The 25254-nt window shown below is 42.9% G+C and overlaps 1 protein-coding gene across 4 annotated transcripts in view; it reads left to right on the forward strand.

Moving 5' to 3' along the window:
* stau2 (staufen double-stranded RNA binding protein 2) overlaps window positions 1-25254 on the forward strand; it is a 500403-nt gene that overhangs the window by 79138 nt on the left and 396011 nt on the right. For all 4 annotated transcript variants that reach the window (XM_078540321.1, XM_078540322.1, XM_078540323.1 and 1 more), the window contains exons 4-5: window positions 862-1021; window positions 10533-10668. In XM_078540321.1, the coding sequence (XP_078396447.1) occupies window positions 862-1021; window positions 10533-10668 (296 nt within the window). The remainder of the gene's footprint in view (window positions 1-861; window positions 1022-10532; window positions 10669-25254) is intronic.

Below are 25254 nucleotides of genomic sequence, written 5' to 3' on the forward strand. Positions count from 1 at the left end.
AACAATAAGTGCAAGGAGCTCATGGATTTCTTTGTCGCTAAGATTGACACAGTCTTCTGACTCAGAGGTGAGAGTACTACCAACTGAACCAAATTAACACTGATAGCATAACACCGCTATTAAAATAGTGGGAAAATTCAATCTGGTTTTAAGAGTTTGTATGATATTCATCAGTGTAATTCCTCAACTAAATACTGCCTCTGATCCTGTGTTACCCCATCTGACGTTGAAACCCACATTCATGCATTTGTCATCTTCAGACTCAGCTATTCCAGGCTCTCCTAGCCAACCTCACACCTGCACCCTTATAAACTTCAGCTTATCCAGAACCCCCAATGCATATATCCTCTTCTGCATCAACTCTCACTTTCCAATCACCCCTGTTCTCGCCTACCTACCTTGGCAATGTCCTGAGTTTAACATTGTCATCGGTATGTTTAAATTTCTTCATGGTCTTGTGTCTCCCTATTTCTGTAATCTCCTCTGGCCCAATCATCTGTTGTTTTTACTCCAACCACCAGTGAAGCCTTTCCTTCACTTACCATTAGCGGCTGTCCTGTCAGCTGCCTAGGCTGTGTGCTCTATCCAATTATTTATGCAGGGAATGATCAAGGACATGAATTATGTTCTGTGACTATTTATTGGAAATTAACTTCTACTTCTTTGTTTTGTTTAATTCTGTGGAATATATAAGGAATCATTTTATTAGAAAGACAGGTGAGAAATGTAACATTTGGAGGCACTTTGTATATGCCCTGACGAGATTGCTATGTTAAGGTCTGATAGATTATTTAAGATGTTTTCAGAAAATAGTAAACCTCAATCATTGGCATAATTGATTTTGATTTTCTTTTCATACAGATCTTCACTGTACAATTGACTCTTGGAGATCAAACCTGGGAAGCAGAAGGAAGTAGCATTAAAAAGGCTCAACATGCTGCTGCAGCCAAAGCATTGAGTGAGACTAATCTCCCAAAACCATGCCCACGGCCACCAAAAAATATTATGAATAATAATCCAGGTACTGGTGTATTTTATGCTAATTATTTGATATTAACATTACTTAAATAAGGGCATAACAACTTAAACATGTTTGCATATAACATTGATAGAATACCAATCTTTTGATCACATTAGTTGCATGCTGTTTTTACATAGGTTACATAGAATGTACAGCACAGAAACATTCGGTCTATGTTGGTATTTATACTCCACGTGAGCCTCCTCCCACCCCTCTTCATCTAACACTATTAGCATAACCTTCTATTCCTTTCTCCCTCTTGTGTTTATGTAACTTTCCCCTTTAAATACATCAATGCTTTTTATGCCTCAGCAGCTCCTTGTAGTAGAAAATGTAGGTCAACCTAGGATTTCAGTAAAACATAATGGCGTGAGTTTGACATTTTCATATTTTGAACTATGAAAATCATACAGCATTATAGCTATAGGTCCTGTTGTTCCAAACATGTGTTGTGCCTGGAGAAACTATTTAGACCTATATAATGGGTAGGTGAAGAACAGATGATCAGCATTGGCAAGACCCCAAGTGTGCTATTTCCATTAGTGTTTTTAAGTCTTACAATACATACAGTACAGATAAAGGGAAAAAAAGAAACACTTGCACTTACATAGTGCTTTTCGTGACCACTGGATACCTCAAAGTGCTTTACAGCTAATGAAGTACTTTTGTAGTGTAGCTGCCATTGTAATGTAGGAAACGTGACAGCCAATTTGTACACAGCAAACTCCCACAAACAGCAATGTGATAATCTGTTTTTGTGATGTCGACTGAAGGATGAATATTGGCCAGGACACTGGTGTCCTGGCTATATGAAAGACATCACATCCAACAGTGCAGCACTGGAGTGTCAGCCTTTTTTGTGTTATCACGTCCTGGATTAGGACTTGAATTCAGAGGCGAGAGTGCTTCCAACTGAGCCATGGCTGACACAATCGGGATTTTTTTTTCCCTCCAGTAGAGGCTGTCCAAGTGGAACTGCCATTGGTGGTGGGTGTAACTTGAATGAAATTAGCATAAACAATGTATTTTTTTCATACACTGTAGAGCAATTCTAATAGAGATATAGCTATCGAAATATGGTTTACCATTTTGAAAAACAGAAACAACTATAAGGGACTGGATATTTTTAACAGTACTGGATATGAATACAGTGGAAACTATTTTAGCATAAGGAATTTTAATTGTACTGAACACCCAGTGTGACATCCTTTAGCAGATATCAGTGTATTTTCACTGTATTTAATACAACTGAACATTGCATCTCAACGAAAATAAGTTAATGGGCAGAATTTTGCCTTTGTTGGGCGGGCGCGCCCGGAAGCGGTCATGAAGCCGCCCGCCGCCCGTGATTGGGCTCCAACCTCGATTTCACGCTGGCTGGCCAATTAACGGCTCGCCAGCATGAAACATGCACTGCAGGGCTCAGCGCTGCCGGGGTTGGGAAGGAGGAGCGCGAGCGCTGAAGTTCGCGCATGTCCGTGTAGTAAAAGCTCCCTGAGGCACAGAGCTACCTCAGGGAGCTGAAGATTTTTAACCATAAAAATAGAGATATTTAAAATCATGAAAACATATCTCCTCATGTGATTCTGTCCCATGAGCAGAGACATGTTAAATAGGAGTGTAAAAAGTTATTATTTTTTTAAATCACTGGTCGAAACCTCATCCCGCTCGTGGATGAAGTTTGGCCAAAAATGCAAAGACCGATTGGCCTTTGCGCCCACCCGCCAACCAAATGGTTGGACGGGCAGTGAAAAATTCTACTCAATTAATTGAGTAAGGGCCTTAATAGACCACTTAATTGTCGGTGGGTGTGCTGTCGATCCTGCGTGCGCCGGCTGACTGAAATATCGCGTGCGTGCACGATGACGTCGAGATGCTCGCCTGACGTCACCGCGCGTCATTTTACACTCGTTCGGGTCGATCGTGTGCCTGCCCAACAAGCGAAAAATTCTGCCTAATAAAGATTTGCATCAATAAAACAGTTGTTGAGCAAAATAACAGACAGGAGGACTTAAATTTGAAGAGAACAAACAGTATCCATTAAACATGTGCTCCAAAAATTGTCAAGAAATAATGACAATTTTCTATATACACAACTGTCCGCATCTGAGAAAACAGGTGAGAACTCTTCCTTCCTACCGCAGCCCAAAGGTTAAACTGTCAGGTGCGGATGATTTTATTGTTTGTCTGAGGTTTTCTACTTTTATTTTAGACCTCCATCATTTGCTATTTTTCTTTTAATCTGATTAAGAGCTAGGACTTCCTTCAATGTCAGAAGACATTTTAGTTAAATGTTCGTCCAGTTTTGGGGGAGGGGCAGTAACTGCATTGGTTACCTTGGGTGGGTCTCAAATCCTTTGCCATTCATAAGGGTATCAAACTCTCTCCCTATATAGAGAAGGTTTGTTGTTCCTAGTTACCTTGGGATTTGTGTGTTAGTTGGGAGGAGGTGGGGGAGTGGTATTCGGATCCCCTGCTCCCACTGGTAAACCTGGGATTAAGGTTGCCAGCCCTCGTGGATTGCTTTGGAGTCTGTAGGAATTGTGCTGATCTTCCAGGATTTGAACTCCCCAATGGCTCTGTGGATAACAGTACTACTTGTTGCACTAAACCACATAGATCAGAATATCCAGGTTTGATTTCCGGTCTGTGCTGAGTTAGCTGATCTCAACCAGATCAATTGATAAATTTGATTTCAGCACTTTTAGGCTAGAGAGGGACAAAAAGTCATATGGGTTTCTGCTTTTCATTTAATTCAGTAATTCCTGCTTGTATCCGTTTTTGGACAATAGTTGAGGGCAAGACCAGACTCATTTGTAATACCTTTCACACTAAAAGATTGAGTGCAAAATGCATATGATCACTTACATGAGATACCATAGGATTACCAACACTGTGTAACTTACTCCACCAAGGTGTAAACCTCCCAGAGAGGTGGAAGTAAAGGAAATAAAACTATATTTAAGAAAAAATTGTGAATAAAAATCCAATAAAAAGGATGACGCATTCACATAGAAACTAGGAGCAGGAGTAGGCCATTCGGCCCTTCGAGCTTGCTCCACCATTCATTATGATCATGGCTGATCATCCAACTCAATAGCCTGTTCCCACTTTCTCCTCATATCCTTTGATCCTTTTCGCCCCAAGAGCTATATCTAACTCCTTGAAAACATTCAATGTTTTGGCCTCAACTACTTTCTGTGGTAGCAAATTTCACAGGCTCACCACTCTCTGGGTAAAGAAATTTCTCCTCATCTCAGTCCTAAATTGTCTACCCCATATCCTCAGCCTGTGACTCCTGGTTCTGGACTCCCCCACCATCGGGAACATCCTTCCTGCACCTACCTTGTCTAGTCCTGTTAGAATTTTATAGGTTTCTATGAGATCCCTCCTCATTCTTCTGAACTCCCAACGAATATAATCCTAACCGACTCAATCTCTCCTCATATGTCAGTCCCGCCATCCCAGGAATCAGTTTGGTAAACCTTCGCTGCACTCCCTCTATAGCAAGAACATCCTTCCTCAGATAAGGAGACCAAAACTGCACACAATATTCCAAGTGTGGTCTCACCAAGGCCTTGTATAATTGCAGCAAGACATCCCTGTTCCTGTACTTGAATCCTCTCACTATGAAGGGCAACATACCATTTGCCTTCTTTACTGCCTGCTGCATCTGCATGCTTACCTTCAACGACTGGTGTACGAGGACACTCAGGTCTCGTTGCACATTCCCCTCTCTCAATTTATAGCCATTCAGATAATAATCTGCCTTCCTGTTTTTGCTACCAAAGTGGATAACCTCACATTTATCCACATTATATTGCATCTGCCATGCATTTGCCCACTCACTCAGCTTGTCCAAATCACCCTGAAGCATCTCTGCATCCTCCTCACAGCTCACCCTCCCACCCAACTTTGTGTCATCTGCAAATTTGGAGATATTACATTTAGCTCCCTCATCTAAACCATTAATATATATTGTGAATAGCTGCGGTCCCAGCACCGATCCCTGTGGTACCCCACTAGTCACTGCCTGCCATTTGGAAAAAGACCCATTTATTCCTACTCTTTGATTCCTGTCTGCCAACCAGTTTTCTCACCATCTCAATACGCTACCCCCAGTCCCATGTGCTTTAATTTTACAGGCTAATCTCTTATGTGGGACTTTGTCGAAAGCCCTCTGAAAGTCCAAATAAACCACATCTACTGGCTCCCCCTCATCAACTCTACTAGTTACATTCTCAAAAAATTCCAATAGATTTGTAAAGCATGATTTCCCTTTCGTAAATCCATGCTGACTCTGTCCGATTCTGCCACTGTTTTCCAAGTGCTCAGCTATTAAATCTTTTATAATGGACTCTAGAATTTTGCCCACTACCGATGTCAGGCTGACTGGTCTATAATTTCTTGTTTTCTCTCTACCTCCCTTTTTAAATATTGGGGTTACATTAGTGACCCTCCAATCTGCAGGAACTGTTCCAGAGTCTATTGAATCTCGGAAGATGACCACCAATGCATCCACTATATCTAGGGCCACTTCCTTAAGACGTCCTCTAGCCCTCACACCTTCTCACCCGTTCCCCATGCCAACTCGTTTAACAAATCTTAGCTTCTTATTTAGGGGAAACTTCCTTTTACATCTTCCACTCTCATTTCTTTATAAATCAGATGAATGAATGGTTCTTTTATCGGTAAGGCAATTTTCCTTCTGCTTAGTAGTTATTTACTATTTATTGGGAAACACCCAAATCTTCCTTGAATCCTCTAAGTTTGCTGCATGTGGAAGCAGTAGATAACAAGGCTATCCTGCCAGTAATGGAGCATTGCTACTCTTTAATGAGTGTAGAGGTCCCACAGCTCAAGTGCTGCAAATATGAGAGCATAAGTGTGATGTTGTTGATTATTCGATAGCCATTTTTCAGGTTGTAACTTAATAAAGTGCTATTTTACCGATATAGTTTCTCAGCTTAGGGCTGGATTTTTGCTATTGAGGCATATAGCTGGAGTTGGGAAATTTATTGACTTGCCCAACCTGCCTCGGTAGAAAGCCCCTGAATGTTGCGATCTTTGTGCTGGGGTGGGGGCACGGGGCGGACGAGGGTGGTGGGTAGTGAAGGATAGAGTCAGGCACCTCAACCCTGGAAACAGTGCGTAGGCAGCCGCCAGTGTTAAGGTGGACTGGTTGGAAGGCATGTCTTGGCTCTCTGGGACTTCATCGCAGTTGTATTAATGGATGTTACGTTCTCTAACCCTCACACCCTCTCACCCATTCCCCATGCCAACTCATGCTCCCCACCCTCATATCAACTCATGCTAACTCATGCCACCCAGCCACCCTCACATCCTCACCACCTCATGCCAACTCATGGCCCTTCTATGCCCAGTCATCCACATGCACAATGAGCCATATAGTAACAATGGCATATCTGGAATCATTCAGGGGAAAATAAACACCCATGCACAAACCTTCTTTTGAAAAAAACCTGCTGTTCCTACAACCCTATAAAAGTCTCAATCAGTCAGACCATTAACTGATCAATAACAGAGGCTTCAAACAATTCACACCTCTTTATCTTGATCTAATAAACATTGAGATATTGACAATAGAGATCATAGAAATACAACTTATTATAACTACTTAACGATGTCAATCAAGCAATTTAGCAATTCACCGCAGTTGTCAAAACAGAACACTGCTGTGATGATCCTTTTATGACTATCGGCTCTCAACTGGTCATGCATAATGAGTTCAGGTATAAGAACTGTTTGGTAGAACTGGATGGCCTCATTATGCATGTTTGTTATACAAGGAGATGCCTAGTATACTATTGAAATTAAACCTGGATGATTTTGTAGTCTATTTTGTAGCTTTGTCAGTTGAATAGGGAACTAATGTTGGTGAAAGAGTAATCTGCAACTTATTTTTTCCACTACCCTCTTTTCCAACAAGAAGTTTGAGGAGTTCCTACACTTGTTTTGTCATTAAGATTGAAACCATCTATTCAACTGCCTCTGTAGCTTCCCCTCACTGCCCATCTCCTCTTGCCCAATCTAAGCATCCCCATGCCTTATTCCTTAACTGGCACCTCTCCCAATTCTCTCTCTCCATGCACTGTCCAAGAACTTCTTATCCATGAGACCAACCTGCTGCTCCCTTGAGCCAATTTCCAAATCCATGTTAGCAGACCTGAAAATGGTGCAATTTTTTTCAGATACAGACCCCTGCCTTGCAAATTTGTGGTTATCAACCCTTTCCTCAAATAATCCATACTGTACTCCTCTGACCTTGGAAACTACTGCCACATCACCAACCTCCCTTTCTTTTCTCTTTACTCTCTATCATTCTCGAATGCATTCACCTCACATTCTGAAACATGGTGGAGATACACTTCTGGCATGGTTGCATACCTCATCCTTCATCTGGGAAGAAGAACGCATGCCGGGGGTACCTCAGAGATGTTGCGATCATTACTCTATTCAAGAAGGGAGACAAGTCTGATTGCAGTATTTACAGAAGAGTCTCCCTGCTATCTGCCACAGGGAAGTTCATTTCAAGGATCCTCCTCAGATGCCTCCTCCTGGTGGCCGAGGCACTCCTTCCAGGGTTGCTGTGTGTTTTTCGCCCATCGATAGGCACCACAGACATGATCTTCACTGCGCAGCAAATTCAAGAAAAGTGCAAGGGATAGCACCAACCACTGTTCATGGCCTTTTTTTGATCCTATGAAAGCCTTTGACTATGCCAACCGTGAAGACTAAGGGAGTACCCTCCTCAAATTTGTCAACCTTTAGAAATTTGTCACCATTCTTTGCCTACTCCACGATGACATGTATACCATGATCCTCACCCGAAACCATTACAAACCCATCTCAGAGAAAACTGGGGTCACACAAGGTTGCGTTATTGCACCAACCCTCCTCCATTTTCGTCATTATAATGCTGCACCTCAACTTCAGCAGATTGGCCACAGGGAAAGTGCAGAGGTGAAGTCAAGGCAATTTAGGGCACAATGACCTCTAAACAACCTATCTACCCAACTCTTCAAGCACCACTTGCCCCAGCGTGTGGCAGAGTCTGCAGATCACGCATTGAACTTAGCCAATTCAGAACGCATCAAAGCGGAGTGGAAGCAGGTCATCCTCGATCCCAAGGGACTGCCTAAGAAGGGAAGGGTCACCTCTCAAATCTATGCCCAACTTTTTTGCAATTTCCTTTTTAAATCACTTCATTCAGGTTTTCATCCTAGTCTTTGGACTGAAATGGACCTTATCAAAGTCACAAAAGGCATACTTTGTGAATGTAATCGAGCTGGATTTTGCTTCCTCATCCTCCTCAACTTCTCTGCTGCCTTGAACACAGACAGCTATCCTCCCCCAACGCCTGTCCATTGTTCATTGGAACTGTTCTCACTTAGTTTCAATCTTGCTAATTGGATTTTGGTTAGAGCGTCTCTAGCAATGTTTTCTGTTTCTTAGCCCTGCACTGTTATGTCCTGGATTCCCCTAAGGATCTTCCCTTGGCTTCTTCCCCTTTCTCATCTACGTGCTGCCCCTTGACATTATCACTTGTAGCTATTGGATCAGCTTCCAGATATATGCAATACCTCTCCCATAATTCTGTTGCACCCCCCCTTACTACTGTCTCTGTGCTATCAGACTGTTTGTCCGACATCCAGCCTCAGATGAGTTGCAGTTTCCTGTGGCCTAAAACAGAAATCGTAAACTTCATAAACTTGCCACCAATTCTGTTTTCCTCCTCAGCCACTGTCTGAGTCTAAACCAGATTATTCACAAACTTAGCATCTCACTGGATCCCATTACAAAGATTGCCTCCATCCACCTCCATAACACTGCCCACACTCACCTTTACCTCAACCTGTTTGTCGCTGCAAGTTTCATCCATGCCTTTGTCATCTCAAGAATGACTTATTCCAATGTTTTCCTGGTTGACCTCTTATCTTCATCGTCAAAGGATTTCAGCTCATCCAAAAGTCTGTTGCCTGGAACTTGTGCCAAGTTCTCCTCACCTATTACTTTGCAACATCCTACATTGAGATTTATCAGGTTTGGCCCAAATTTTGCAATTCATCCTTCAATTGTTTTTTAACTGGTTTAAAGCTTAAAATCAGAAGGCCAAGAAATTAAGAACCAACTTCTCCTTAATCTCAGCCATGGCTCAGTGGCCTGTCTATGAGTCGGAATGTTGTGGATTGAAGTCCTACTCCAGAGAGTTGAACACAAAAATCCAGGCTGATACTATTGGGGGAGTACTGCAGTACCGCACTGTCAGTGGTACTGTCTTTCATATAAAACATAAACTAAGTCTCTGTCGGTTCCCTCAGACAGATGTGAAAGATTCCATGGCACTATTTTGAACAAGAGCAGGGGCATTCTCCTCCATGTCCTGGCCAATATTTATCCCTCAATCAACGTCACCAAAACAGATTATCTGGTCATTATTACATTGCAATGAGCTTATTGTCTGCAAATTGCCTGCCGTGTTTCCTGCATTAAAACTGTGGCTACACTTCAAAAGTACTTCATTGGCTGTAAAGCATTCTGGGATGTCTTGATGTTGTGAACAATTCTATATAAATGCAAAGCTTTCTGTCTTTGAAATTTGGAAAATAAATTGAGCCTACAGAAGACATGAGGAGTAAGTATATGAAATTGAAAATACTGTCACCTGTTGGAAATTCCTGCTTCAACTAATTATTGGCTATCTAAGTACAGTGAAACTTGTACTAACTGACACTCCCCAAAAAAAATCGGGAAAAAAAAAGGAAACTTATCAACAGTCCCAAATGACTTAAGAGTATAACAGGTACAAGCTGCACCTTGAAATTACAAGCAGTCGCAAATCAAGAACTAGATAGCCTTCAATGCACCAAGTCTGTTTACGACTTAAAAAACAGGGCACTCAGGTCATCATATTGTGGCAGCAGCAGTTGAAAGAACTGTTTTGTGGAATGGGAGTTTTTTTACCCAGCATTCTTCCTGACAAGGAAACCACTCTCTCGGAATTGAATACTTGCATGACTCAATCCCAGGGATACAGTGGTTTCTCAGCCGCTGGGGTAAAGAATTCCCTTTTCGACTGAAGCTGAAACTGCACAGAGCAAGACCACATCTCACACCACCAGTATCCTAGCAATCCCTTACCCAACTTCCAGCACTTTGAACATTAGCAGCTGCAATGTATGAAGGCAGGAGGTCCCCAACAGGACATTAATCCCTTCACACCTTGACTCTGAACAAAAAGCCCATCAAAATAGGTATGTATAACCGTATGAAAGATAAGCTATTGATTTGGTTATCCTTTTATTTGGCCAGTAATACTAATGAGTGATTAAATAACTACAGTATTTGCCCTAGAGTGAATATTAAACAAAAATTCACAGATATATGTATCAACAGTAATTGATGATTTTAATCAAGCATTTGAATAAAAAGTTTATGTAGTTTGGTCATGTTTTTAGAGGCTACTGAAGGAATTTTTTTTGGGTTGCAGGTAGTATAACACCGACTGTAGAGCTGAATGGTCTTGCGATGAAGAGGGGAGAACCTGCTATCTATAGACCATTAGAGCCAAAACCAGTGCCCAACTACAGAGCTAACTATAACTTTAAGGGCATGTACAATCAAAGGTTAGTCTAGCAAGCTTTTTACTTATTGGTAAGTTAATTGTTAATTAAAATGTTTATTTGTGTTTAAAATATATTTGTATGCATTTGTTTTAAGAATAAATATGATGCAATTCATGCATGATTTAGGTACATAGGAACGTAGGCCTTAGGAGCAGGAGTAGGCCATTTGGCCCTTCAATGGCTAATCTGGTTGTGGTCTCAAGTTCACTTTCCTGTCTGCCCGGGGATTATTACTAAAAGTCCCCTTCAAAATCTATAATAGAGACCTTGCCTGAATCTTGCTGCTCAGCCACATAAGAAAAACACATTTTAGTTAAAGGTTTGTATCTGTGTGAGTATTGTATCACTCCAAAATAGTTTCTTTTTAAACATTTGTAATTTTATGACTCGTGTCTCACGTTTTGTTTTAAAAGATCTGCTTGGAAAAAAATCACTACAGAAGGCAATTGGAAGCATCTGAATTAAAAATTTGTTTATTTAGGCTAGAAAAGTACATTTTTGAAAAGTATTTTATGAAACGTTGAGGTTTCCAGATCAACTGACTGACTACTTTGTTTAAAAGACAGGACACTTAAATAAAATTTGAGAGTTCATAATAGCTAATTCCAATTCTAGCCGATGGCATAACATTTTCTGACACCCATTGTCTCATCCTGTAGCCTAGTCTCATCTTTCTGTGTCCACCATAGTATTCCCTAGTATTTATTTCCTCAATTCTGTGCTCAGTCATTCATATCTTTCATGTGCTGGCACATGGTTAAGAATTTTATATCTGTCATAACAGTGGTGTCATTTCCCTTTGGCTGTAAGGTTTTGTTCATAAGCTTTAATTAATAACTTTGATTCAGCATCAAGTCAAATCTATGTTAACTCCAAAATCTAAATGAAAGCTTTTCTTATAGTGAAAATTCACGTGATGTCACTGTTGTTTCCTCATGGCTCTTGAAACCTGTAAACTCTGCTGTGCATTCTAGGAACAGTCCGAGACAAAGTGAATCATTATGTTGAAGTAGCTTATTAAGGTAAGCATCTTCAGCATCTCCCTGTTCTACCAGGTTATATGAAAACATAGCCCACCTAGCCCCCTTTCTCCCACTTCCTCCCTAGTAGAGTACTATTGGATCTTTTAGCTATGATTGATGAATTATTTAAGTCCAAGTCATTGTGCAGCCTGGCAGGTGGATTACTTTTTGGGCCAGATAATAGGAAATCAAATGATTTAAATGGCCAGACAGCAAGTATTGGAAAAATTAACCTCAGTTCTACCTCCACTGCCTCTGTGGCTTCCATCCTTTAATTGCCAATACCTGTTGCTAACAATTCTAGTATGGATCTTATTACATACCAATAAGATCTCATCTCATCAGATGCTTGATTGAGCTACAGGATCTTTTCCAACATTCCAGCAAAGTAATTTTTCTTGGTGTTATGCAAAACAGAGAGCACTTGGCTAGCTACTACTTTTCCAAGCTGCATAAAAATAGTCTGAACCAGGAAATCTCAAGGTTTTACTCGTTACTTTGTAGACCAAAAGAGTTCAGGTGGATTTCATTCTGGACAGATCTTGAATTTATTTCCATGAAGCATGACATCAAGGTTGTAGCACTAATACAGACTAGTCCAGATACTGCACATCAGTAGCCCTGCAGCTTATGGGTGTGTAAGTTTGTATCAGGATCTAAGAATCCAGAGGTCCAAATAGATTGGAATCAAAATATGGCTTCATGTGTACCCAGGACTTTGTTTGTTGTGGCAATATTTCTTGGACTGAGATGTTTACACATATGCCCTCCCAGGCAATGGTGTGGACTGAGCGTTTGCGAGAGGTTGGCCATCTTCAACAATTGAGAAAAAAATGTAATAGTAAATAGTACAAAACCTGCCTTCCTGACCACATGAAATAAAGGAGTAATTTTGCAAGGCTTTGCTCCAAGAATGAAACTTTGTCAGGGGCAAACAGATCAGAAAGTTGGGATTACTGTTACCTCGACTACTGTGCCTACAGGCTGCAAGGCTCTGTGCTAGGAGTAAAGACTCTCACAATTCATTGTATCGCTTCACCAATAGTGCAATGCTTCAATTTGAATATATATTAGGAGTCAGCATTGAAGCTCATCATTTCTCATGGGGCAGAATCTTCTGTTTGGCGTGCGGGGACGGGCCCCGCACGCTGATGGCGTGCGTCCTGACGTCAAAGCGCGTCATTTCGATCCATCGTTCGACGGGCGCGCACCAGAGTCGGCTGCGCGCCCGCTGAACTGTCAAAGGCCTGTTAAGGCCATTAATAAACTAATTACGCAATTTGACAGGGCTGCCCGTCCAACCTTAAGATTGGCAGGTGGGCGAAGAGCTCAGGCGGCCTTCACATTTTTCATGAAACTCCATCCACGGGCAGGATGAGGTTTCATGAAGGGTTTATTAAATTAATGAATATTTATTAAACATGTCCCAGCTCATGTGACGGTATCACATGAGGGGACATGTGTAAATGATTTTTAACTTTTTTTATTTTGAGGTTTGAAATTTGTTTCTCTTGGTTTTGAACTAAGGACCTTTCACATTTGAAGCGAATCTGAGAACTTGAACTTAATCTCCCTGAGGCAGTTCTGTGCCTCAGGGAGATTTCTGTAGCACTGAGCGCTACTGGGCACACGTCACTCTGGGCGGGCCTTAATTGGCCCGCTTACGTAAAATGGTGGCGCACAGCTGATCGCGGGTGGCGATTGGCCCCACGCCCGCTCCCGACCGGCCCGCCTGATGGGGAGAAAATTTTCCTAATGAATTCTGGATCTGTCGATGGCTGCAGCTATATTTATAATGCCTGCTGCAAAGACCATTGGAATAAATCTATTTACTTAATAACCACCTAAACACTTGCTCAAGAAGGCAAGATTTACCAAAGGGCATTTGTTACTTGAAGATGCTGGTCATAGGCAAAAAGTTTGCAGATTGTCATTGCAGCATGCAACCACCGGTTCCTTAGTGGGAACTCCAGCATCCCTTGAAAGCTGAGGTATACTTGCTGAAGGGAATGGACCCAGCCAGTACAAAGCAATCCCTTGTTGAACAAATTTGCACCTCAAACAACCTGGCCAGCTTGTTCTTCCAATAATGTTTGTGCAACACATCAGTACAGCCTGGGTAGACAACTTAACAGCTGTAAAGTATATGAATGAGGAGAGAATTGTTCTCCCTTTTTGCAGAATGCCTTTTATGGTGTACAATTTTGCACTGTAAATACTACGAGTGAAATCTTAATTCGACAAACAAGGAAATCCAGATTTGGTGTCATGGAGACTTAGCAGATGAGGTTTTCTAGATTCTGAGAGAAATTAAAACAATTGAGGAGTAGTTTTTGAAAATCTGTTGGTTCTCTTGATCAGAAGGCTTTGCTGTGCTCCTGTTCTGTGCCCATGCACCTAAAACAGCATTCACAAGATTTTAGTGGAGGGCCTATTAGCCCTGCCATGCTCAAACCTGTGGAAAATCTGGTTCTTTATCACCCATGCATTCCTTGCTCAATGGAAAATTGTACTATCTTGATTGTTTCTGGGGCATCAGTTTTTCTTGTCATAATATCATCATATTTGTACCCCATGTGACCGTACATGCCTGATCTTTATAGAGGGGTTGCACTCCCTGGGTTCCCTCCACCCTTCAGTTTTGAGAAATTCCCTGGAACATGGACATTGTATCTCTTTTTTAAAAAAAGTGCATTAAGGGTTATAAAAAATTCCTTTGAATAGTTCCTTGCATACTGACAGAATTTTTGGAGCATCTCTATCTGGAATAGGGTCTGAAGAACCAATAGAACCAAGAACTGATAGTCCAAATCCAAATAGCACTTCACTGTGGTCCTCTGAGTGTCATGGAGGAAGAAAGATTGGTGTAGGAAGCTTACAAGACTTGATTTCAATATGTAGATTCCCCAGAATACCCGCTAGAATTTGGCCATTTTGATCAGAACTTGTTAATTAATTTCCTGGGTGTTGAGTAAATCTGAGTTTGAAATTTTCAACTGTTATGAGCCTTTGGGACAGTTTTAGTGAGTGAAGCAATGAAGAATTGTTATGAGTCCTACATAGGAACTCTGTAAGGTAGAAATAAAAATTGTAATGGTGCAACTATTACTTGTATTTATGTTATGACTGTAAGATGGTAAAATATCCCAAGAATCTCCAGAGGAGCAATATCAAACCAAATCTAACACAGAGACACAGAAGATATTAGTGGGGAATAACCAAAAGTTTAGTCAAAGAGCTATGTTTTAAGGAACGTCTTAAAGGGGGAAAGAGAGATGGGAAGGTTTAGGGAGGTAATTCCAGAGCTTACCTTGGCAGCTGAAGATACAGTTGCCAATGGTGAAGCAATAAAAATTGGATGGTCCAGAGAACAGAATTGGAAGAGTGTAGATACCCTGGATGGTTGTAGGGTTAGAAGAGGGTAAAGATAAAAATACTATGTAATTATTGGGTAGGATTTTGTGTTTTGGATCAGGACCCCAACATCGGTGTCAAATGCAGGTCCTGACCCCTTACCGTGTCGGGAACAGTCACCTGTTAAGGATTTTGCCCGGATTGGCCAAAAAGCAGCAAGAGGGGGTGCTCGCCAACCAAGTAAGTATGATGGTGGGGCTCTCGAAACTGAAGGGCCGATAGGCCTTCCAGAATGGAAGGACTTGCAGTCTGCCTTTGCAGCTAGGGGGCAAGAAGGCACCTCCGTCGTGAGGCACCCTCTCAGTAAAGTTGAAAAAGTTTGAAATAAAAAATGGCCACAGATGTCAGAGCACAAATGTGGAGGGGAACATTGCCACAGGTCAGCCTGTGGCTTCAGCTGTGGCCAGGTTGATGGCAGGAGGGGGAAGTCTTCCTGGAGTGCTGGTCCCACTCAGGTCTGCCTCCAGGAAGTTGCCTCCAGGTAGCCACAGGGAACCTATAGGCTGACTGGAAAATTCCAGTCAATCACAGATCCTTACTGTGACGGGAACAGTCCATTGGTCTTAAATATTGTTTTAATTATCTTAACAAGCTACCCGCGTAACCATTCCACTCCCAATCCAGCCTCTGGGCAAGTGGCTTGAAAATGGATGCCAGCCAGCGGTGTGAAATTGCACATGTCAATGTCTGTCTCCATTCCTGCCCCCATATTGGGGTGACATTCCTGACAATGAAGGTCAAATATGGTTGAAAGGTATTGTCTCATATTTGAAGCAGCATCAAACACCTTGAATGTGGACAGAATTTAGAATAGGGCAGGAAGGTGAAAGATTAATGCCTGATCCTGACCCCCCGTTGCTTTAAAATCTCATTGTCTGTCACCCCACCTCGATTTTCTACCTGACATATTCTCCAACAGCCTCTGGACTGAATGACTCAGCTTCCTTGCCCACTCTTGTCTGAATTCACTGCTCTCTTACCTTCACAAATCTGTTCTTACATATAATAAAAGCAAAATTCTGCAGATGCTGGAGATCTGAAATAAAAACAGAAACTGCTGGAAAAACTCAGCAGGTCTGGCATGTTCAGTGGAGAGAGAAACAGACTTAGCATTTTGAGTCCTATAGGACCCCACCTTGGAACTGAAGAGATGTAGAAATGTGATGGATTTTTTGCTGAAAAGGTGGGGTGGTGGGGTAAGGAGAGTCAACTGGAATAAAAGGGAAGGTCAGGGATAGGTTAGAGGGTGGGGGAGATTAAATACCAAAGATGACATGGATCAAAAGGCAAAAGGAGTGGCCATGGTAGTTGTAAAGAAACAAAACATTGGTCCAGAGTAGGTGTTAATAGCAGAATAAAGGTCAGCTCAGTCTGAAAACAAAAACATGAAAATACAAACTGCACTTGGGGGAAAAAGTTCAAAATGGAGGATAGAGTCCATGGTCTGAAGTTGTTGAGCTCAATGTTGAGTCCAGGAGGCTGTAAAGTGCCTAATCGGAAGATGAGGCGCTGTTCCTCCAGCTTGCATTGGGCTCCACTAGAACATTATAGCAGGCTGAGAACTGAAATATGAGAGCAGGATGGTGAATTGAAATGAGAAGTCATTGGAAGGTCAGGGTCATGCTTGTGGACTGAGCAGAGGTCTGCAAAATGATCATCCAGTCTGCATTTGGGCTCCCTAATGTAGACGAGACTGCACTGTGAGCAGCGGGTACAGTATACTAAATTGAAAGAAGTACAATTAAACCACTGCCCCACCTGGAAGGAGTGTTTGGGGCCTAAGACAGTAAGGAGAGAGAAGGTAAAGGGGCAGGTGTTACACCTCCTGCAATTGCATGGAAAGATGGGAAGGGGAGGAGGTATTGGGGGTGATAGAGGAGTAGACCAGGTGTTGCAGAGGGAATGGTTCCTTTGGAATACTGATGGGGGAGGGGAGGGGAAGATGTATTTGCTATAAAAACAGAAAAAACAGAAAACAGCCGGAGCTCTATAGGAGGGTCATACAGACTCGAAACGTTAACTCTGTTTCCCTCTCCACAGGTGCTGTCAGACCTGCTGAGTTTTTCCAACATTTTCTGTTTTTATTTCAGCTTTCTAGCATCTGCAGTATTTTGCTTTTATATTATTTATTATATAAGACGTGTTTGGTGATGGCATCATGCTGGAGGTGGCGGATATGGCGGTGGATGATCCTTTAAATACAGAGGCTGGTGGGGTGGAAAGTCAGGATAAGGGGGAGCCTATAGTGGTTTTGGGAAGGAGAGGAAGGGGTGAGGGCAGAAATGTGGGAAATGAGTTGAGGGTCCTGTAAACCACAGTGGGGGAAATCCTAAGTTCAGGAAAAAGGAAGACATGTTGGAAGTGCCGTTGTGGAAAGTAACATCATCATGACAGATGCGACTGAGGGAGAATAGAATGGAGTCCTTACAGGAAGTAGGGTATGAGGAAGTATAGTCAAGGTAGCTGTGGGAGTTGGTGGCTTGTAATGAATATTTGTAGACACTCTATCCCCAGAAACGGAGACAAAGAAGTTAAGGAAGGGAAGTGTTGGGGATGGACCATGGGAAGGTGAAAGAAGAGTGGAAATTGGAAACAAAATCGATTAATTTTTTCAAGTTCTGGACGAGAGCAGGAAGTGCAGGAAATGCAGTCATTGATGTATTGGAAAAAGAGTTGTGGGAGGGAGCCTGATTAGCCCTGGAACAAGGAATGTTCCACATACCACACAAAAAGACAGGCACAACTAGGACCCATGCGGGTACCCATAGCAACAACTTTTAATTGGAGGAAGTGAGACAAGTTAAAGGAGAGATTGTACAATGAGAGAACACATTCAGCCAGGTAGAGAAGGGTGGTGGTGGATGGGGGCTGTTTGGGCCCCCGTTCAAGGAAGAAGCGGAGAGCCCGCAGACCATTCTGTGGTGAAGGGGTGGAGGGATGGAGGTGTAGAGAGGTTGGACATCCATAGTGAAGAGGAGGCGGTTAGGGCCAGGAAACTGGAAACTATTGAACTGACATAGGGCGTCAGAAGAATCACAAATGTAGGTGGGAAAAGATTGGACAAGGGGGGGAAACATAGAATCAAGATAGAAGTAAGAAATATGTTCAGTGGAGCAGGAACCAGGATAGTCCTGTTTGTGGATTTTAGGAAGGAGGTAGAAGCAGGCTGTTTGGAGTTAGGGCGACAATAGCATAGGAAGCTGTGGAGGGAAGATCTTCCGAGGAGATGATTGGCACCACATCCACAAACATTCACTCCCTCAACCACCGACACACAGTAGCAGAAGTTTGTACCATCTACAAGATGCACTGCAGGACTTCACCAAGGCTCTTTGACAGCACCTTCCAAATCCACAACCACTCCCATCCAGAAGGACAAGAGCAGCAGATAGATGGGAATATCACCACCTGGAAGTTCCCCTCCAAGTCACTCACCATCTTGACTTGGAAATATATCGCCGTTCCTTCACTGTCGCTGGGTCAAAATCTTGGAACTCCCTTCCTAACAGCACTGTGGGTGTACCTACACCACATGGACTGCAGTGGTTCAAGAAGGCAGCTCACCACCACCTTCTCAAGGGCAACTAGGGATAGGCCAGCCAGTGAAGCCCACATCCCGTGAGTGAATAAAAAAAAATGGCTTGATGTTTGGTGCTGGGGTCATGGTCCAGGGGGAGGTGAGAGGAAGTGTCTTGAGAGTTGGCGCTCATCCTCTTCAAGGCAAAGGTCAGTACTCCAGACAACAACAGCACCACCTATGTCAGCAGATTTGATAACAAAGTCTTGGGTTCGACCCAAGAGAACAGAGTGCACCAAGTTCAGAGGGAGATAGATTAGAGTGGATATGGGGAACAAAGAGATCAAGGTGTCTGATGCCACGCCAGCAATTCTCAATGAAAAGACCAAGAGCTGGTAAGAGGCCAGACGGAGTAGTCCAGGTGGAGGGAGAGTATTGGTGATGGGTGAAAGGACCTATTGAGCAGGAGGAGGATTCCTGCCCAATGAAGTCATCACAGAGATGTAGGAAGAAGAGTTCAACGTCATACCGAATCTGAAATTCATTGAGGTCAGGGTGTAAGGGGAAGAAACTGAATCCTTTGCTAAGCACAGATCATTCAATGTCAGAGAGGGGAAGGTCAGAGAGTATGGTGCATACATGGTGAGAGTTGGGATTAGAAGAAGGGATGGGGTCAGTGGAAAGGGATGGGGAGGAAAGATCCAGAAAGATGTTGGTACCTATAAGTTGTTGGAGCTCGTGTTCCTTAATATTTGAAAGGAAGAGAAAAAGTTTCTTGTCAAGGCACCAGAGAGATTAGGAATGAAATTAAATGAAACTGGAGACCAAGACAGCTTTGAGATAGCATGAGTCGGTGCTGCTAGGGAGAGAGTTTGAGTGTTGACAAGTGGTGGCGCATGGCACTGAGTGTGGATCTCAGGATGCGGCGAGAACAGTAGTCTGAGGAACGGTGTATGTCCCAGAGATACTTGTAATCCTGGGTGGATTTGAAACATGAATGGTGGAACTCCAGTTGGAATCCATATGGGATAAGTAAGAACTGGAGACAGTCAATAAGGAGATGTTCCTATGAAAGCGAGTTTTGGTAAACACCTTGTCAAACACCAGGAGGGAAATGGAAAGCAATGAAGGTGAACAGGGCGAAAGAAACAAATGGAAATCCCATCAGAGAGAAGAGCAGAACTTCTGCAAGGTAGGCATTCTTGGAGAGAAATAGCGATGAATTTAGCACTAACATAAAAGCAAAATACTGTAGATTCTGGACATCTGAAATAAAAACAGAATGTGCTGAGAAAACTCAGCAGGTCTGACAGCATCTGTGGAGAGAGAAACAGAGTTAACATTTTGAATCCAATATGACTCTTCCTTGGAACTGAAGAGAGGTAGAAATATGATGGGTTTTATGCTGTTGATAAAGGGAGAAGGGGGTTCAGGTGGAACAAAACAGTAGGTCAAAGATATGTTTAGGGCTAGGGAGATTAAATACCGATCATGTTCTTCCATATAATCTCTTTTGCCTTTATTCTTATGTACCCCCTGACCATGTCATCTTTACTCTCATGTGGTTTCTCTCTATTCCTGTAGTCTTGACCACTGATGAGGTCATCTCTAACCAATTCCTTTAATTCATCATCCACATCCCACTATCTATTTCTTGTTCTTTAACAAGTTCTTTAAACAAAAACTCTCCTTCCTTCTTGCACCCCAAGTCTCTTACAGCTGCATTTTCAAAGTCCCAGCTGAATAGCTTTTGATGTTCAATTTGTTATTGATCTACAAAACTGCTTGGAAAATTGATGGCACTAAAGGAAGCCATTTGGCCCATCGTGTGTGTGCTGCCTGAAAAAGAGCTATTCAGCTTTGTTTCGTTTTCTAGTACTTGGTCCGTAGCTCTATAGGTTATGTCACTTCAAGTGCATATCCGAGTATTTTTACATGCACTGAGGGTGTCTGTCTCTAGCTCCCCTTTCAGCAGGTGAGTTCCAAACCACCACCATCCTCAGGATGAAAGAAATTCCCTCCATTCCTGTCAAATCCTTCTACAAATTACTTTAAAGCTGTGGCCCCTGGTTATTGACTTCACTGCTAAGGGAAGTAAGTCCTTCATATTCACTCTATCTTTGCCTGTCATAATTTTACTCAATTAAATCTCCCCTCAGCCTCTTCTGTTCCAAAAAAATCAACCCCAGCCTATCCAATCTTCCCTCATAGCTAAAACTCTCCATTCCTAGCAACCTCCTCATAAATCTTCTCTATACCCTCTCCAGTGTGATCACATCCTTCCTGTAATATAGTGAGCTATGGCTGTATAATGTTCCGTACAGTTCCAGCATAATCGCCCGGCTCTTTTATCCTTTGCCTTGGTTAATAAAGGAAAATATCCAGTATGCCTTCTTAACCATTTTATCTAGTGTTCCTCTGCACTTCTAAGTTACTACCATTTATTGTGTATTCCCTTGCATTGTTTGTCTTTCTTAAAATCATTACCTCGCATTACCCCAGATTGATTTCCATTTTCTACTTCTTTGCCCACCTGACCAGTGCATTGATATCTTCATGCAGTCTACAGTTTTCTTCCTCGCTATCAACCAAATGATCAATTTTGTTTAATCTGCAAACTTCTTAATCATATTGTTACGACCAGGATGGGAGGAGTGCGCAAATTATCAAGCCCCACTACTCCGCAGGCGGTACCACTAATTTAAATGTTTAATTCTCTCACCGAAATGGTCAATCGTGTATCTATACCTCTAGTACCCAGAAGAAAACACCAGCAGTACCCTAGTACCCAGTCATTGTGGAGACAAAGTCCTACCTTCACATTGAAGATACCCTCCATCATGTTGCATGGCACTACCACTGTGCTAAATGGGATTGATTTTGAACAGATCTGGCAACTCAAGACTGGGCATCCATGAGGTGCTGTGGGCCATCAGCAACAGCAGAATTGTATTCAAACACAATCTGTAACTTCTTGGCCCGGCATATCCCCCACTCTACCGTTACTATCAAGCCAGGGGATCAACTCTGGTTCAATGAAGAGTGCAGGAGGACATGCTAGGAGCAGCACCAGGCATATCTAAAAATGAGCTGTCAACCTGCTGAAGCTATAACACAGGACTACTTGCGTGCCAAACAGCATAAGCAGCAAGTGAAAGACAAAGCTAAGTGATACCACAACAACGGACCAGATCTAAGCTGCGCAGCCCTGCCACATCCAGCTGTGAATGGTGGTGGACAACTAAACAACTCACTGGAGGAGCAGGCTCCACAAATATCTCCATCCTCAGTGGTAGGAGAGCCTAGCAGAGCAGTGCAAAAGATAAGGCTGAAACATTTGCTACAATCTTCAGCCAGAAGTGCTGAGTGGGTGATCCATCTCAGCCTCCTCCGGAGGTCCCCAACATCACAGATGCCAGTCTTCAACCAATTCGATTCGCTCCACGTGATATCAAGAAACGGCTGAAGGCACTGGATAGTGCAAAGGCTATGGGCCCTGACAATGTTCCGGCAATAGTACTGAAGACTTGTGCTACCGAACTTTCCGTGCCCTTAGCCAAGCTGTTCCAGTACAGCTACAACACTGGCATCTATCGGGCTATGTGGAAAATTGCTCAGGTATGTCCTGCACACAAAAAGCAGGACAAATACAACCCGGCCAATTACCACCCCATCAGTCTACTCTTGATCATCAGTAAAGTAATGGAAGCGGTCATCAACAGTGCTATCAGGCGGCACTTGCTTAGCAATAACCTGTTCACTGACGCGCAGTTTGGGTTCCACCAGGGCCACTCAGCTCCTGAACTCATTACAGCCTTGGTTCAAACATGGACAAAAGAGCTGAACTCCCGAGGGTGAGGTGAGAGTGACTGCCCTTGTCATCAAGGCCACATTCGACCGAGTATGGCATCAAGGAGCCGTAGCAAAACTGGAGTCAGTGGGAATTGGGGGAAAACTGTCCACTGGTTGGAGTCATGCCTAGCTTGTAGTTGTTGAAGGTCAGTCATCTCAGCTCCAGGACATCACTGCAGGAGTTCCTCAGGGTAATGTCCTCAGTCCACCCATCTTCAGCTGCTTCATCAATGGCCTTCCTTCGATCATAAGGTCAGAAGTGGGGATATTCGCTGATGATTGCACAATGTTCAGCATCATTCGCAACTCCTCAGATACTGAAGCAGTCCATGTCCAAATGCAGTAAGACCTGGACAATATCCAGGCTTGGGCTGACTAGTGGCAAGTAACATTCACGCCACACAAGTGTCAGTCAATGACCATCTCCAACAGGAGAGAATCTAACCATCAATCCTTGATGTCCAATGGCATTACTATCACTGAATCCCCCACTATCAACATCCTGGGGCTTACAATTGACCAGAAACTGAACTGGACCAGCCATATAAATACTGTGGCTACAAGAGCAGGTCAGAGGCTAGGAATCCTGCGGTGAGTAACTCACCTCCTGACTCTCCAAAGCCTGACAACCATCTACAAGGCACAGGTCAGGAGTGTGATGGAATACTCCCCACTTGCCTGGATGAGTGCAGCTCCCACAACACTCAAGAAGCTTGACACCATCCAGGACAAAGCAGCCCGCTAGATTGGCACCACATCCATAAACATTCACTTCCTCCACCACTGGCGCACAGCAACAGCAGTGTGTACCATCTACAAGATGCACTGCAGGAATTCACCAAGGCTTCTTCAATAGCACCTTCCAAACCCACGACCACTGTCATCTAGAAGGACAAGGGCAGCAGATAAATGGGAAAACCACCACTTGGAAGTTCCCCTCCAAGTCGCTCACCATCCTGATTTGAGAATACATCGCCATTCCTTCACAGTCACTGGGTCAAAATCCTGGAACTACCTTCCTAACAGCACTGTGGATGTACCTACACCACATGGACTGCAGCGGTTCAAGAAGGCAGCTCACCACCACCTTCTCAAAGGCAATTAGGAATGGGCAATAAATGCTGGCCCAGCCAGCGATGCCCACAATCTCATGAATGAATTTTAAAAAAGCAGAGATTCTGACCAGGCTTCTTTCAAAAATTCAGGATGATTAAGTTATTTTAAAACAAAACTTCTTTTAACAAGTTGCAAGTACTGGTTAACATACAATTGTAATTGGGAAGTATAACTATCTTTCTCTCCCTACAGAATTCCCCCAGCGCGCACACAGACGCGTACACAAACAAACAAAGGACAAACAGATAGAGTCTCTCTACAGAGATGGGTTTTGGAGGATGGGCATTATGAAATAAAGGATAAAGTCTGCAGGGTCTTGATGCTGTCAACCTGGAGTTCTCTCGTGTGAAGATGGGCCACTGGTCCCGGTGGATGGAGGTCCTGGAGATTCTCACCACTGGTTTCAGCTTTGCAGGTCGAAATGCAGACTGGTTACTGTTAGATGAGGGTTCTCTGGCTGGTTGATAGCCACATACAATTTTAGGCAAGGTAGAGAGAGGGAGTCAGTCAAGGTAGCCTTCCTTTTTCATCTTGTTCTTCAATAAGACAGCCTTCCAAACAAGCAAGTTCACAACTTAAGCTATTTTTCTCTCTCCCATGTGATTGCCTTTTTGTCTCCCAGCTTTTCATAATTAAAGTGCTTTGCAGTTCAACACAAACAAACAACTCCTTCTCAAGTACCATATAGGTCAGTTGATTCCTTGGAAGAGGCCTGCTTGTTGACAGTTCCAAAATGAACTTATGACCTTTTAAAAAAAAAATCCCAGGTTAGCATCCACATGTCCAGATCATGCCAAATTCTTCCATTTTGTAAAAGAAAACTTCAGTCTTGAGGGATGTGATTCTAACAATATATACTGCCCGCATTTCAAGCTAAATCATTAACATATAGCAGAAAAAGCAGGAACCTAGTACTAACCCCTGTGGTACACCACTGGATACAGCCTTCCAGTCACAAAAATACTCATTGACCCTTACCATTTGCTTCCTGCCACTGAGCCAATTTTGGATCCAATTTGTCACTTTCCATTGGATTCCATGGACTTTTACATTTTTGACCAGTTTGCCTTGTGGGACCTTGTGAAAGCCTTGCTAAAATCCATGTGAACTACATCAAATGTACCACCCTGATGGACCTTCCTTGTTATCTTAAAAATTTTATCAGACTAATTAGACAGAGCTTCCCTGTAACAAATCCATGCTGACTGTCCTTGATTAAATGATGTCTTTCTAAATCATGATTTATACTGTGCGTCAAAATTTCTTCCACTAATTTGTCCGCCACCGAGGTGAGGGTGACTGTCTATTCCTTCCTCCCATTTTGAACAATGTTAACAGTTCTCCTGCATCACGTCTTTAGGCAGACAGAATTGAAAATTATGGTCAGTGCCTCCACTATTATCTCTTTTGCTTCTCTTAGCAACCTAGGATACATTTTATACAGGCTTGGTGACTTACCTATTTTCATGCTTGATGCCCTTGCACCCAGCAAAATTGCCCACTACTCCACGATCATCCCGGAGAGCAAAGATACTTGCATGTTCTTTTCTTCCTCCACTACCAACTGTCTTTTTAAGCCCCTCTTCCAGGCCCCTTCCACATAGTCCCAAATAGAGATCTTTCTCTAGTTTTTCTTCAATCTCCCCTCAAAGTTTCTTCAAGCTT

Source organism: Cetorhinus maximus, chromosome 4 (assembly GCF_964194155.1).
Source record: "Cetorhinus maximus chromosome 4, sCetMax3.hap1.1, whole genome shotgun sequence".
Lineage (NCBI taxonomy): Eukaryota > Metazoa > Chordata > Chondrichthyes > Lamniformes > Cetorhinidae > Cetorhinus > Cetorhinus maximus.